At 22.7% G+C, this 17,004-nt stretch overlaps 1 protein-coding gene across 1 annotated transcript; it reads left to right on the top strand.

Moving 5' to 3' along the window:
- The first annotated feature begins 492 nt into the window (after nucleotides 1–492).
- LOC122512533 (cullin-1) lies at nucleotides 493–17,004 on the top strand. Its single transcript, XM_043628423.1, has 10 exons — nucleotides 493–916; nucleotides 5,019–5,423; nucleotides 8,918–9,136; nucleotides 11,448–11,996; nucleotides 12,357–12,620; nucleotides 14,485–14,814; nucleotides 15,231–15,470; nucleotides 15,621–15,724; nucleotides 15,880–16,099; nucleotides 16,443–17,004. The coding sequence occupies exons 2-10, from the start codon at nucleotides 5,073–5,075 to the stop codon at nucleotides 16,521–16,523; spliced, it is 2,358 nt and encodes a 785-aa protein (XP_043484358.1). The 5' UTR covers nucleotides 493–916; nucleotides 5,019–5,072; the 3' UTR covers nucleotides 16,524–17,004.

Genomic DNA, 17,004 nt, shown 5'->3' with positions numbered 1-17,004 from the left:
TCTCCGAATTTACTTCTGTTATTATTATTATCATCATTCACGAAAAAGTAGATCATCCAAAAGAGTCTCAATAACAATATTTAAATTATTAATGTCAATGGCAATTTAAAAGTAAATATTTCAATGTCAATAATAAAAATAAACATTTGAAAAACTGACGCCATTTGCCATTGACCAATCGGCTTTGAGCATAAGATTATCCCATTGGCCGGCGGATACCATCCCCACAAACTTGTCCACCAATCAAAACGCTTCTCCGCCATGACTCATGAAAATGATCTGTAATTAAAAAATACTCACTTTGACTTTGCGCTAGGACGCAAATAAATTGAAACTTAATTTCTATTCTTCGTATCGTTTTTCTTAATTTTCTTTCTTTCTTAACATTTTCTTTTTCTTATTTTTTATTTTGTTTCAATTTTCCGTTTTCTTTCGTTTTCCAACGGTTGGCGACACTTGGTAGGTTGGCAACAGTGCAACTTAACCTGTCACTAGACACAGACACACAGACTGAGAGTGAGTGAGAGAAGCAGAGAAAAATTGGATGCAGCAGCAGAGTCGACTTTTAATAAAATTAGTTATTCATTTATCGCGTATATAATTTTTGTCTGCTGCTTTAAAAAAGAGAAATATTTATTAATAAAGTAAACAGTTTTTCAAGAACGAAACAAACAATATTCAAGAAGTAGAAGAAGATCCCGAGAAAGAAAAAGAAAAGTGTTATTTTAAAAAGCGAAGTGTTTTTAGTTTTTTTCTTCCCAACACACAATTTTTTTTTTTTGCAATCTCAAAAGTGTTTCCTCCCAATTAGGTATTTTCAAAGTGAATTTCATTTTTTTTTCGGATAAAAATATCAAACTTTGTGTAATGCGGTGGTGAAAGTCTTCAAAAAAAAAAGAAAAAGACCAGATTGAGGGTAAGTAAAACAAAATTTGTTTGTACTGTGAAATCTTTTTTATTCGTTTTTCCAATATATACAAATTTTATTCAAGCATTGAAATATTGAAGTCTCGCGTGGCCAAAATGTATTCTCTGGGAGTGGGAAAGAGAGGAGGGAGGGAGGGGAAAGGGAAGAGGGACAGAGAAAAAACCCGATTTTGTTAAAATTTACCGTAAGCACTAATTAATGGGATAAAATTTATTATTCTTCAGCTTTTAATTTGTTTGGGGGGGTGGGGGTGAATAATTGATTAATTTCCCTCCTCATTAGGACTTTTTTCTAAAAAAAACCCTAAAAACGAAAAAACCACGCATGCATCGTTCATTTTTGCACGGGATTCATAACGGTATTGGAAACGAGAGTGAATATCGTCTTGTATCGTCTCCTTTGTATGTTTCCATGTATAACTATATACATATATATATGTATATGAAAAAAGTTCCTGTCTCTACATGTCTTTACAAGAAACAAGAACTGAATGAATCGAATGAATATTTTCCCATATCGATAATTTTCTCGTTTTTCTGAATATTCTGCCATACAAGAAAATGGAAGAAACGAGAGAGAGAAATAAAAACCTCTCTCTCTCTCTCTCTCTTTCACGTTGTTTAAAACGTGAGTCGAAAAATTATGGTCTTTGTCCTTTGTTCGTTAATTTGTGCGTGACAATTTTTCTTCCTTCTCTCTCTTTTTCTTGCACCTTGTTTTTGTCTCTTGGTCTCCATAAAAGTACTTCATGTACTTCTACTTCTTTTATTCCTTATTTCCCTCTTGTGCTTACTTGTGTTCACTTGTGTTGCTTGTGTATTTGTCATCCGTGAATGCACAAATTGGGCCTAACCTCAAAAAAGGAAAAAATTATTTTCTTTTTTCGAAAATGTGCAATTAGTGGAGAATGGAAAATTAATTGATTTTGAAGAATTGGAAGAATTTAATTATGGTGTATTTGTATATGTGAGTGTACTATACATATATAAATGCGTGTGTATTGTTCTCGAAACAGTGAATTTGTGTTTAATTTAATTTGAACTGTTTGAATGAATCTAAAGGGAGGAGAGAGAGAGAGGAAAATTTATATAACCCTTTTGATTTCTTTTTTTATTTTTATTCGAAGGAAATGATGACATCATCGATAATAATTCGTGAGTTTTCTGTCATAAACCCCCCCTCCTCCCCTTTTTTAATTTGAGCGAGAGGAGGAAGAGGGGAATAATTGTTTTCTTTTTTATCGAAAAAATGTGTCATTTTCGATAAGATATAATATTGTTACTGTTTCTGAAATTTGGTATTTATTTATTTTTTAGTTTTTTTTTAAAATTTTTTTCCCTTTTTTTCTTGTCTGGAAATTTCTATTTCAATATTTATTTATTTCATGCGTTGGTTGTTTAATTGAAAAGAAATATAAATAACGGTCAGAAAGTGAATAACGATAATAATTATAAGCGAATAAGAAAAGAAAAATGATAATTGAAAAAAAACTATGTAAAATAATTGAAATATGAAATAAAGTAATTGAAGTTTGAAATAATTATTGAAAGAAAAATTTTAAAAATAGAAAAAAAACCAAATAATTGTAAAATAAAATGTAAAATTGCAAAAAGAAAATAATTGAAAATCAAATAAAAAAACTAAAAAAAATAATTAAAAAACTAAAAAAATAATTGAAAAATCAAATTCGAAACAATTGAAAAATCAAATAAAATAATTGAAAAACAAAAAAAATAGAAAACAGAACCTAAAATAACTATAAAATCAAATATAAAATTAAAAAATATAAAATAAAGTAATTGAAATACAACAATAAATAATTGAAATTCAAATTCAATTCTAAAAAAATAAAATAATTGAAAAATCAAACAGACAATTAAAAAAAATTAAGAAAAATACTTTTAAAAAAAATAATTGAAATATAAAATTAAATAATTGAAAATAAAAAAGAAATCTAAACAAAAAAAATTAAAAATTAAATAGAAATTTAGGAAAATAATATAAAAGAATTAAAAATTTAAATGATTGAAATTTAAATGGAATTCTAAAAAAATAATTGAAAAATCAAGTAAAAACCTAAATATTTTTAAAAATTAAAAAAAATAATTGTAAATATCAGTAAAATTATTGAAAAATCAAATAGTAAATTAAAAAAAAAATTGAAAAAGCAAAGAGTAAATTATTAAAAAATATGTAAAAATTTAGAAAATAAAATAATTGAAATATAAAAATAAACAATTCAAATTCAAATAGAGTTCTAAAAAAATAATTGAAAAATCATTTTGTAAATTAACAATAATTGAAAATCAATTAAAAAATAATTGAAAAATCAAATAAAAAAACAAAAATAATTGAAATTCAAAAATAAATTTAAACGAAAATAATTGAAAATCAATTAACAAGTTAAATAAAGAATTGAAATAACAAATAAAGAACAAAAATAATTGAAAATCAGTATTGAAAAATCAAGTAGAAAATTAAACAAAATTTAAGTAGAAATTTATGAAAATAAAATAAATGAATTAAAAATGTAAATAATTGAAAGTCAAATAGAATTCTAAAAAAATAATTGAAAAATCAAATTGTAAATTAAAAATAATTGAAAATCAAATAAAAAATAAATAAATAATTGAAAAACCAAATGAAAAAGAAAAATAATTGAAAAATAAAAAATAACTGAAAAATCAAATTAAAAAACAAATAATTGAAAAATGAATTAAAATAATTGAAACATAAAAGTAAATAATTGAAATTTAAAAAGAAATCTGAACGAAAATAATTGAAAATTCAAAGAAAATAATTGAAAATCTAATAATAAACTTAAAAATTATTAGAAAAACAAAAAGTAATTGAAAAACAAAGAAAATAATTTGAAAAATGAAATAAAATAATTGAAAGAACAAAAAAAAATAGAAACAAAACATAAAATAACTGTAAAATCAAATATAAAATTAAAAAATATTAAATAAAGTAATTGAAATATAACAATAAATAATTGAAAAATCAATCAAATAATTAAAAAAAATTAAGAAAGATACTTAAAAAAATAATTGAAGTATAAAATTAAAAAATTAAATAATTAAAATTAAAAAAAAATCTAAACAAAAATAATTGAAAATTAAAATAGAAAAATTAAGAAAAATTGATTCAAATAATTAAAAAATCGATTCAAATAAACAATAAAGAAATAATTTAAAAATCAAATGAAAAACAAAAATAATTGAAAAATAGAAAATAACTGAAAAATCAAGAAAAATAATAAATAATTGAAAAATAAAACAGAAAATTTAAGAAAAAATGATTAAAATAATTGGAAAATCAGAAAGAAAATTGTTAAAAATTAAAATAATTGTAATATAAAAGTAAACAATTGAAATTTAAATAGAATATTCTACAAAAAATAATTGAAAAATGAAAATAGTAAATTGAAAATTCAAATAAAAAACAGACATAATTGAAAAATAAAACAGAATATTGAAGATAAAACTATTTAAGGGCATTTGAAACTTGATGACGTCACACATGCTTTGCACAAACTGAAACGTCATCAAGGTTCAAATGCCCTTAAATAATTGAGAAAATCAAAGTGAATATTGATGAAATAAAATAATTGAAAAATCAAATACAAAATAAAAATAGTAAAAGATAAAAAAAATTAAATAACTGCTTTTAACAGAGAAAATTAAAGAATATGAAAATAATTGAAAAATAAAATTGTTTAAATAATTAAAGTAAAATTTACAAATAAAATAAAACTGAAAAAAAATAAATAGAAATTAAATAATTGAAAAATAAATACATAGCAAATAAAAAGAGTAAAAAAAAGTATTTGGATATTCAACTGGAAAATAAATAAGTAAAAAAATAATTTTAAAATAAATGTAGAAAAAATAAGAAGAAAAGAAAATAAATAGAAGAGAAAACGAAAATTAATAAAATAGAAAATAAGACAAAAATTACAAATGAAGAAACTTGTAAAAGTGAAAAAGCGAGTTTGTTTTCTTATTCTAATTGAAAAACGCATTATTGACATTATTAATGAATTAATGAATTAATTAATTAACAATTTGCCTTTGATTTTTGTTTGCAGTGGAATCGCATTCGTGAAAATTGGAAATAATTGAGGACTACTTGTTGAAGTTGGATGAGTGTGAAAATGTCGACACATAGAGGAGGCGGCGGCGGTGGTGGAGGAGGAACAGGAAGTCACCAGGGCGGTCCACCGGGCCTGAAGCAAATCGACTTGGATCAAATTTGGGACGATCTTCGCGAAGGCATTGAGCAAGTTTACGACAGACAATGCATGTCGAAGCCACGATACATTGAACTTTACACTCACGTTTATAATTATTGTACGAGTGTTCATCAACAAATATCGAGAACGTGTACGAAGACAAAAAAGAGTCCAATGTCGGGAGGCGCACAACTCGTTGGTCTCGAACTCTATAAACGATTACGTGATTTTCTTAGAATTTATCTCATTGATTTACTTAAGGTGAGAGACAAATTTTTCATCATTTTTTTTTCTACTTTTATTCGGCAATTTTTTTTCTATTCTTTTCTATTTTATTCAACTCTATTAAAATTATTCTATTCTTTTCTATTTAATTCAATTCTATTAAAATTATTCTATTCTTTTCCATTTTTATTCAATTCTATTAATTAATTCTATTAAAATTGTTCTATTCTATAAATGAATTCTATGAAAATTATTCCATTAAATTTTTTTTTCTGGGACAAATTAAAATAGGGAAATTTTTTTTATTTTGAAAGATAAAGAGAATTGGCGATTATTGCATTTTTTTTTCTCAACAAAAGAAAAAAAATGAAAAATCGGGTTTCGCACTAAAAAATCAAGTATTTATTTATTTTTTGCTAAAATTCGAGTATTTTTAAAAAATAAAAAAATTTTCTGCAAAAAATTCAAATATTTAAAAAAATTTATAGTAAAATTCCAAACAAGAAATTTTGGAAAATTTTATAATAAAATGTTTCTCAAAAATTTAATTATTTTAACAAATTTCAACAAAAATTCCTCGAAAATTTCAATTATTTAAAAAAATGTTTACAAAAATCTTCGAAAAAATTCAATTATTTGCAGAAATAATAAAATTCTTTGAGAAAATTCAATTATTTAACAAAAAAATTTTTAGTAAAATTCCAGGCAAGAGTTCAATTATTCTTGGAAATGATAAAATTTTTGGCAAGAATTTCAATTATTTTCTATACGATTTCAATTTAATCCCTCGAAAAATTCAATTATTTTCGATGCAATTTTAATTTAATTCCTCGAAAAATTCAATTATTTTCGATACAAATACAATTTAATTTCTCGAAAAATTCAATTATTTATTTATAAATTATTCAAATTCTTCCAAAAAATTCAATTATTTTGAATCAACTTATTTTTTAAACAATTTTAATTAAATTCCTCAAAAGAGAATTTTAATAAAATTCATTGAAACGATTTAATTATTTTCGAAAATACTTTTAAAAAAAATTCCAAGAATTCAATTATTTTCACAAATTAATAAAATTCTTCGCAGGATTTCAATTATTTTATTGAATAATAAAATTTTTTGCAAGATTAAAATTATTTTTGCTTTAAAATTTTAATTGAATTCCTTGAAAAATTCAATTATTTTTTGTTCATTTAAATTCTTCGCAAAAATTCAATTATTTTTACTAATAATACAATTTTTGCAAGAATTCTATAATTTAAACAACTTTTTAAAGAAATTCTTTGCAATAATTCCATTATTTTCATAAATTAACAAATTTTTGCAGAAATTCAATTATGTTATGTATAATTTTCAGAAAATTTCTCTAAAGAATTCAATTATTTAAAATGTTTTATTAGAATTCTTTGAAGAAATTTTAAAAAGTTTTGATAAAATAAATTTTCAAGAACTCAATTATTTTCAATACAATTTTTACTGAATTACTCGAAAGTATTCAATTATTTTCTACAATTTTATTAAAATTCTTCGCAAAAGTTCAATTATTTTCAATAATTCAACAAATAAAAAATTTTTCACTGGAATTCAATTAATTGAAAAAATTTTAATAAAATTCTTTGCAAAAATTCAATTATTTTCAGAAATAAAAAAATTGTTTGCACAAATTCTACAATTTAAAAAAACTTTTTAAGAAAATTCTTTGCAATTATTCAATTATTTTTATAAAGAATAAAATTCTTTGCAGTTATTTAATTCTTTTCAATACAATTTCAATTAAATTGTTTGAAAAATTCCATTCAATTATTTTTCAAACAATTTTTATAAAATTATTTAAACGAATTCAATATTTTCAGTAATTTTGATAAAATTTGTTTATTACAACCAAATTATTTTTTAATTGAAATTTAATTAAATTCTTTCAAAGAATGTAATTATTCTCAAAATATTTCATTACTATTTTTACAATTAAGAGAATTTTTCCTTGATGTTCAATTTTATTATTATAATAAAAATTCTCAAACAAAACGAATTATTCAAAAAAAAAAAAAAATTTTTTTTAATAAAATTCTTATGAATTCAATTATTTAAAATGTAATAGAATTTTTTGAAGAAATTTGAAAATGTTTCTGATAAAATATGTTTTTAAGAATTCAATTTACTTTTAATGCAATTTTTACTGAATAACTCGAAAGAATTCAATTATTTTCGAAAGTTTTATTAAAATTTTTGCCGAAGAATTCAATTTTTTTTTCACAAATGATAAATTTTTTCACAGAAATTCAATTATTTAAAAAAAAATATTTAATAAAATTCATCAGAATAATTTAATTATTTTTATAAATTATTTATTTTTATAAAATTCATCGCAAGATTTAAATTATTTTTAATACGATTTTAATTAAATCGCTCAAAAAATTTAAATATTGATAATTTTATTTTTTATTTTTATTTATAATTATTTATAATTTTAGAAAATAAATGAAGATTCGAAATGCATTTTAGTAGGAATTTTTAGAAATAGTGATTATCGAGTGCGAAGCCTAAAATATGCCTTTGAGAAAGAAAAAAAAAATTATAATTTAGAAATAGAGAATAGGAATATTCATAAATAATTATTGTTACAGTTTCGATAGCAAAATTTCTTTTAAAAAAAAATTTATAAACGATTTTTAGAATCATGGATTAGAATTGGCGAGAAATAAAGGTGGCACCTTTGCTTCCTGTTTTCTGCTAGCCCCCTCCTTGGCAACGTTACTGCTTCCTTCCGTAGGTTTAAAATCCGTGGACAAGAGAAAAAATTTTCACCTCTCTTTTTTTCTCCCCCAGGGAAAGAGAGAGGATATTTTTTTTCTATTTTATTGTTTTTGTATATATTTGTTTCTGTCCAAATTGTCTATTTTTTGTCTAAATAAATTTTTCTCTAAAAGAAAAATTATAGTAAAGTTTAAAATAGTTATTAAAATTGTTCTGTCTTTATCTAGGAAATTCGAGTTTTCTAAATTTTGAATTAGTGAAAATGTTTAATAATTTTAATTACTGACTACTTTTGCTTTTTAATTAGTAAATTTGACTAATAAATTAATAGAAATTACTATTTTATTAGTAAAACTATTTGCTATTTACTAATTAAAAAGCAAAAATTCAGTCACTAATTCAAATTAGTAAATATTTTTACTATTTTAAATTTAGAGAGAGAAAAGTAGTTAATTTACTAAAGATGGATAATTAAAAGACTAATAAATTGTATTTTTTTTTATTTCTAACTCCGTTGGGTAAATTTACGATATTTAGGAATTATTTTTAGAAAACTTAGAGAAATGGATTAGAAAAGCAAATTTATAACTTGCCCTAAGGAAAATAAGGAAAGAACGCTTATTTTAGGAAATATTTATTTTATTTCTCGTCCAACTGTCCGATTTTTTCATATTTTTAGTGACACGTCATTTTGGATCTCTATTTCTTTTCTTTTTTCTATTTTCTTTATTTTTATTACGAAAAAATGAAAACTAATAATTTTCTTTTTATATAGCATGGTGTTGATTTAATGGACGAAGATGTACTGCAATTTTACACGAGACAATGGGAGGAATATCAATTTAGTAGTAAAGTTCTAAATGGCGTTTGTGCGTATTTAAATCGACATTGGGTGCGAAGAGAATGTGAGGAAGGACGTAAAGGAATTTATGAAATTTATCAACTCGCACTCGTCACATGGCGGGATAATCTCTTCAGACATCTCAATCGACAGGTTCGACACATTCTTTCTTTTCTACAAAAAAAAAAAAAAAACGAAAACAAAGGACAAAAAAAATAAAGCTTCCTCCACTAGGAAGCAAAACAACGTCCAAAACAAAATTTTCAATTTCTGTGAATTGTTTTTAATTTCAAGAATTTATAATTCGGAAAATTCAATTATTTTCGAAAATTTTGATACAATTCTTTATAAAAGTGCAACTTTTAGAAATAATGAATTATTCTTTCAATTATTTATTTTTTTAATTAAATAATTGAATTGAATTTAAATTCCTCGAATAATTCAATTATGTTGAAAATTTTTAATAAACACTTTTCCGAAATAATTCAATTATTTTACTTGAATTACTCGAAAGGAATTTAATTATTTTCATAAATAATTAATATTTTGTTGCCAAAAATTCAATTATTTTTACAGAAAAAATTTTTTTGCATGAATTCTATAATTTAAAAAACTTTTTTCAAGAAAATTCTTCACAAAAATTCAATTATTTTTGTAATAAAATTCTTCGCAGGAATTCAATTACTTTTAAAAATTGTAATTAAATTCTGTCAAACAATTCAATTATTTTGAAAAATACTAAAAAAAAATTTTTTTCTAAGAATTCAATTATTTTAAAAAATAACAAAATTTTTCTCACAAATTCGATTCTTTTTAAACATTTTAGTAAAATTCTCTGAAACGATTCAATTATTTTCAAAAATACAAAAAAAAAAAATTTCCAAGAATTCAATTACTTTAGAAATAATAAATTCTCCTCAGGATTTCAATTATATTTATTCTATTCAATAAAAACAAATTTTTGAAGGATTTCAATTATTTGCACAAAAATTTTAATTGAATTCCTTGAAAAATTCAATTATTTTTTCAGACTTTATTCAAATTCTTGGAAGTAATTGAATTATTTTAAATTACATTATTTTTAATACATAATTAAATTCCTCAAAAGAGACTTTAATTATTTTAAAAAGAAAAAAATATTCTTTTTTCAATTCAATAAAATTCTTTGAAAAATTTCAATTATTTTTACAAATTTTATATAATTTTTGTCAGGATTTCAATTATTTGAGATAAAATTTTAATTGAATTTCTTGAAAAATTCAATTATTTTAAAAATATTATTAATATTCTTTTTAAAAAAAATTGAATTATTTTTAAATATTTAAAAAAAAAAATACATCGCGAAAATTCAATTATTTTCAATCTACAATTTTAATATTTCTTTATATTCATTTATTTTTAAAAATTTCAATTAAATTTCTTTGTAAAAATCTAATTATTTTCAAAAATGTTTATACAATTCTTTAGAAGAATTCAATTTTGCGAAATATTGATTTATTTATTTTTGTGTTTAAATAATTGAATTTTTGTAGAATTTTCTAAAATAAAAAAATTGAATAAAGAAATTGAATTTTGAGTTGAAGTTTTAGAAAATAATTGAATTCGAAGAGTTGGAGCGGGAATTTTTTTAGAAATAATTGAATTTCAAAATCTTTATAAATTGAAATCTTTGAAAATTTTTCTTTTAATTTTATTAAATTTATTTAGTTGTAATTATTGTAAAACTAATAATAATAATTAAATATTACTAATTTATTAGTTTTCTATAAAAATTATTAAATTTTTGAATAATTTTATTTATAAAATTCTAAAGAGAAACAAATGAATTTTGAATAAATCGCAATTGTATGTTTTAGAAATAATTAAATTTCCAAAGATTTTTCATTGAAATTTATTTGAAATTTTCATTCTTGGGGAAATATAAATAAAATTCAATTATTTCATCAAAAAATAATTTTACACTCAAGTTGTAATTAGAATTATTTTAGCGATTTCTTCACGTGTTCAAATAATTCTTAATTTTTTTATTTAATTTAAAAATAATCTGTCCGAAAAATTTTGTATTTTTTAATTAAAGTAAAGAATTTTTGTTAAATTTCGAAAAAAAAAAATTTTTTTAAACTATGGTTGTTAAAATTTCGTTAACATTTTAAAATTAAAATAATAAAAATTTAATAATTTTACAGAAAACTAATATAATTTAATTTTTTGATTCTTCTTCGATTAATTAGAGTCGGGAGAGAATAGAATTAAAAATTATTATTGATTCGGAGAGATTGTTAACTTCTTCCACGTTGAAAAATTATTGTTATTATTTTTCTTTCTTATTTTTTTCCATCATCTTCCAAAAATCGAGAAAAATTTTCTTTATAAATATTGTAATGGAAAGAAAAACTATTTAAAATATTATTATATTATTATTTAATTAAGATTTAAAATTGACTGTTTTTTTTTCTCCTTTCAGGTGACAAATGCAGTTTTAAAATTAATAGAACGCGAGAGAAATGGCGAGACAATAAATACACGTTTAGTTAGTGGTGTGATTAATTGTTACGTTGAATTGGGCTTGAATGAAGAGGATCCAGGTGCAAAGGGACAGAATTTGGCCGTCTATAAGGATTCATTTGAAACACTCTTTCTCGAGGACACTATACGCTTTTACACGCGTGAGAGTTCTGAATTTGTTCGGCAAAATCCCGTCACTGAATATATGAAGAAGGGCGAGCAACGTTTACTTGAGGAGGAGAAACGCGTGCAAGTTTATTTACATCAAACGACGCAGCAAACATTGGCGAAAACATGCGAGAGAGTATTAATTGAAAAGCATTTGGATATATTTCATTCGGAATTTCAAAATCTCCTCGATTCAGAGAAGAACAATGATTTAGGACGAATGTATCAACTTGTCGCGAGAATACCAAATGGTCTTGGTGAATTGAGAAATTTACTCGAGAGTCATATTGCTAATATGGGATTGGCTGCTATTGATAAATGCGGTGACACTGCTGGCAATGTGAGTAAATCAACAAAAAGAAAAAAAATTATTAGAATTAATAGAAAAAGAATTCAAATTTTGAAGAGATAATTATTAAAATTTTTAAAGGAAAATTAAAATTAATTCAAAAACTAAAACTATTTTCTTGTTTTCTAACTATTTTCTTTCTTGAAGTTGGCGTCGACGCTCAGCGTCGAAAATAAATATTTATGATTTTTAGAGATGAAAATATCGCTAAATTCTTTATATCCTTGAAGTTAGTGTCGAAAATAATTATTTAAGATTTTTAGAGATGACAAAAAATATTTTAGGGACGTTTTTCTTTTGATTTTTGTTTTTTTTTGGAAAAGTTGCTTATTTTTTGTTTTTTTGTTCAAGGATCCGAAGATGTATGTGAACACGATTTTGGAGGTGCATAAAAAATACAATGCGTTAGTGTTGGACGCGTTTAATAACGACATTGGTTTTGTGACGGCACTGGACAAGGCGTGCGGTCGTTTCATTAATATTAATTCAGTGACAAGGACTGCCAACAGTAGCAGCAAATCACCGGAATTATTGGCGAAATACTGTGATTTACTTTTGAAGAAAAGTAGTAAAAATCCCGAGGAAGCTGAACTCGAAGATACTCTTAATCAAGTGGCAAGTAGAAAAGCTAATTAATGCACAAAAAAAATATACAAACAAAAACAAAACGCTTCTCTATATTCAGCTATTTTCTGAAATTTTAATTAAGTTCTACAGGAATTCAATTATTTAAATACAAAAATAAATAATTGACAAAATAGTTAATTACCTCTAAAAATTGAATTCTGGCCAAGAATTTTATGAAAATTTTGGAAAGTAATTGAAATTTTTCAAAGAATTTTGAAAATTAAATTCAAATTGTAATCAAATTTTTAAAAATAATTCAATTTTTTAAGGAATTTAATTCAGTTCTTCAAAATTCAATTATTTTCACAAATAAGGAAACTTTTAGGAGAAATTCAATTATTTGTAAAAAATTGAATTTGAAGATTTTATTTTTAACGAAGATTTAAAAAAAAAACAAGACTTTCTTAATATTCAGCTATTTTCTGAAATTTTAACTAAGTTCTACAGGAATTCAATTATTTAAATACAAAAATAAATAATTGACAAAATAGTTAATTACCTCTAAAAATTGAATTCTGGCCAAGAATTTTATTTAAATTTTGGAAAATAATTGAATAGTTTCGAAGAATATTTAATATTCATTTCAAATTGTAATCAAATTTTTAAAAATACATCATTCAATTCTTTAAATTCAACTATTTTCACAAATAAAATTTCTAGGAGAAATTCAATTGTTTAAAAAAAATTGAATTTGAAGATTTAACATTTAGCGAAGATTAATTTAAAAAAAAAAAAGAAGACGCTCCTAATATTCAACTAGTTTTTGAAATTTTAACTATAATTCTTATTAGAAATTTCTACTTGAATTCAACTATTTAAATTCGAAACTAAATAATTAATTACCTATAAGTTAAAATTTTAGACAAGAATTTTTTCAAAATTTTGAAAAATTATTGAAATTTTTTAAAGAATTTTAAAAAATTAAAATCAAATAACTAAATTTTTTTAAATAGTTAAATTTTTTAAGGAATTCAATTCGGTTCTTCAAAATTCAATTTATTTTTACAAATAAGAAAACTTTAAGGAGAAATTCAATTATTTCAAAAAAATTGAATTTGAAGAAATTAATTTTAGCGAATATTTTTATTACAATTTTTAAAAATAATTTGATTTTTTCAAAGATTTTTGCTAAAATAGTTTAAATAATAAATTTTTCTTCGAGAAATAAAAAGATAATTATATTTATAATAATTGAATTCCAGTGAAAAATTTATTATAAATATAATTGAAATATTTTGAACAATTTTAATTAGCTTTTTTTTTTTAAAAAAAGTGGATTTTCCGAGGAATTCAATTAAAATTGCATTGAAAATAATTGAAACCATGCCAAGAATTTTATTATATTAATAAGAATAATTAAATCCTGGAAATAGAATTTTATAGAAATTTTTTTAAATAATTGAATTAAGGCGAAAAATTTTATTTTTTGTGTAAATAATTGAATTTTTGCAAAAAAATTTTATTAATACTTTTGAGATTAATTACCTACATTTTTTCTATAATTTTTATGAAAATTTTTAAATCAAATTGAATTGCTTCGAGGAACTTCATTAAAATTTATAAAAATAATTGAATTTTTCAGAGAACTTTATTAAAAAAATGTTATTATTTACGAAAATAATTGAATTACAGACAAAGAATTTTATTTGTTAGGAAAATAATTGTGATTTTTTGTTAAGAATTTTCTTAAAACTTTTGAAAGACAATTTTAATGCATCGCAGGAATTCAATTATTTTCAATCTTTTTTTCTAAATCTCTGAATTCCCACGAATAATTTTATTGTTTATGAAATTATGTAATCGATTAATTGAAATTGAAAAATTAACGTTCTTCTTGTTTTTTGGTTTGCAGATGGTAGTTTTTAAATATATAGAGGATAAAGACGTTTTTCAAAAGTTCTATAGTAAAATGCTGGCAAAACGATTGGTGCAACACATGTCGGCAAGCGATGACGCCGAAGCTTCAATGATCTCAAAATTAAAGCAGGCCTGCGGCTTTGAATACACATCGAAGTTGCAACGCATGTTCCAAGATATTGGAGTCTCGAAAGACTTGAATGAACAATTCCGTAGACACTTGACAAATTCGGCTGAGCCGCTCGATATTGATTTCAGTATTCAAGTACTTTCATCAGGTTCCTGGCCATTTCAACAATCGTTCTCATTTTCGTTACCAACCGAGGTAAATTTCCTTTCCCTTTCTTTTTTTTTTTCTTTTTCTTAATTTTTCTTTTTTCCCTTCCTTCTTGCTTTTCTTCTTCCCTTTTTTTCTTTCTTTCCCTTTTTTTGCTTTCTTTTTCTTTCCTGTTTTTTTCTTTTTTTCCCTTCCTTTTTGCTTTCTTTTTTTTCTTTCCCTTTTTGATTTTTTTTCTTTCTTTTTTCTGTTTCTTTTTTTCTATCTTTCTTTCATTTTTTTTTCCTTTTTTCCTTTCTTTCTTTTCTTTTTATTTCCTTTTTTCTATTGTGACTAATTTTTTTGTTATTGTCATTTAAATTGTAATTGTAATTCCATTTTAAATTGTAATTCTAATTTAAATTGTAATTATATTTTAAATTGTAATTCTTCAAATTTTAATGAGTAAATCTTTTGTTTTTCAGTTGGAAAGGTCTGTACATAGGTTTACGACTTTCTACAGTTCACAACACAGTGGAAGAAAATTAAATTGGCTGTACAACATGTCCAAAGGCGAATTGCACACGAATTGCTTTAAAAATAGATATACTTTACAAGCCTCAACCTTTCAAATGGCGGTGTTATTACAATATAATGTCTCCACTTCATGGACGATGCAGCAATTGGTCGAATCCACACAAATCAAAATGGATTTTCTCATTCAGGTAAAAAGGACTAACTTTTTCTCTCTTCCTTCATCTAAATTTTACACTTCACCTTTTTACTTAATTCTTAAAATATTTATAATTTTATCATTATTTTGTTCGTCTTATTTTTTAATCTACAATTTTTTTTCATTTTTAATAATTTTCTAGGTAATGCAGATACTTTTAAAGGCGAAATTATTGATTTCATCGACCGAGGAGGAGGCGGAACTTTCACCGACTTCAACTGCTGAACTTTTCACGGGTTATAAAAAGTAATTTCATTTGTAAAAAAATAATTTTTCTAATTTTTAGTAATATTTTGTTTTTAATATTAGTTTTCTATTAATTTTAATAGTTTTTTTTTAACACTTTCTTTTTTTTCTTGCTATTAATTTTTAATGATTGTATTTCTTTTTTTGTTTGACAGCAAAAAACTCAGGGTAAACATTAATATCCCGATGAAAACGGAACTTAAAGTGGAACAAGAAACGACGCATAAGCATATAGAAGAAGATAGAAAGTTATTAATTCAAGCGGCGATAGTGAGAATCATGAAAATGAGGAAAGTCCTCAAGCACCAGCAACTCGTTGCTGAAGTTCTCAATCAACTCAACACGAGGTTCAAACCAAGAGTTCATGTTATTAAGGTAAATATTATTTTTCCTCTCATATTTTTTCTATTTTCGCTAAATAATATTTCACTTTTCGTTTCTATTTATTTTTATCACCTTCTTTTCGAACTTCAGGTCAACGAAAAGTAATTTTTATAATTTTTTATTCATCTTTCTTAAATTTATTTAATTTGTTTGATAAAATTTAATTTGTGATAATATTTTTTTTTATATAAGTTTTCTATTAATTTTAATAGTTTTTTTTAAAACTCTTTCTTTTTTTTAAATTTAAATTTATTAATAGTTTATTAATATTAATTTAATGTTTTAATAAAATTAAATTTGTTTAATTTCTAAATTTTCTCAATTCTTTTTTCAGAAATGTATAGATATTTTAATAGAAAAGGAATATTTAGAGCGAACGGAAGGACAGAAAGACACGTACAGCTATTTAGCATGATTTGCTTTGATGATGAAGCGTCGCGTCATCATCAACAACAACAGAAACAACATCATTATCGTGATTAAAAAAAAGCAACGGAGAAATAGGAGAAACAAAGTTGTCGTATGTGGAAAAAAACAGAGAAGGAAAAAAAACCATTAATTAATGCTAATTCTACTGCGGTTTCTTTTTCCTTGTGTCCTCGATATTTATTTAAAAAAAAGAAAGAAACAAACGAAAAATCAAACAACAAGACAAAAAAAAGAATAAAAACACATTTTTCTTTTTTTTGACGTCGATTTATTATTTTATACAACGTCAAAAGAAAAAGAAAAGGAAAATAAAATATATATATATTTTGCGTCGTCAATAACTGCGAACTGCTCGCAGCAAATTCGTCGCTTTAACTCTGGTCGTCGCATTTAGATTTTAATTTTTACGAGAGAAAAAAACAATAACAAAACATAATACATTTAATAAAAAAGAAATCATTTTTTCA

This window comes from Leptopilina heterotoma, unplaced genomic scaffold (genome assembly GCF_015476425.1).
Source record: "Leptopilina heterotoma isolate Lh14 unplaced genomic scaffold, ASM1547642v1 Lhet_123, whole genome shotgun sequence".
Classification (NCBI taxonomy): Eukaryota; Metazoa; Arthropoda; class Insecta; order Hymenoptera; family Figitidae; genus Leptopilina; species Leptopilina heterotoma.
This window is presented reverse-complemented; position numbering and strand designations above follow the sequence as displayed.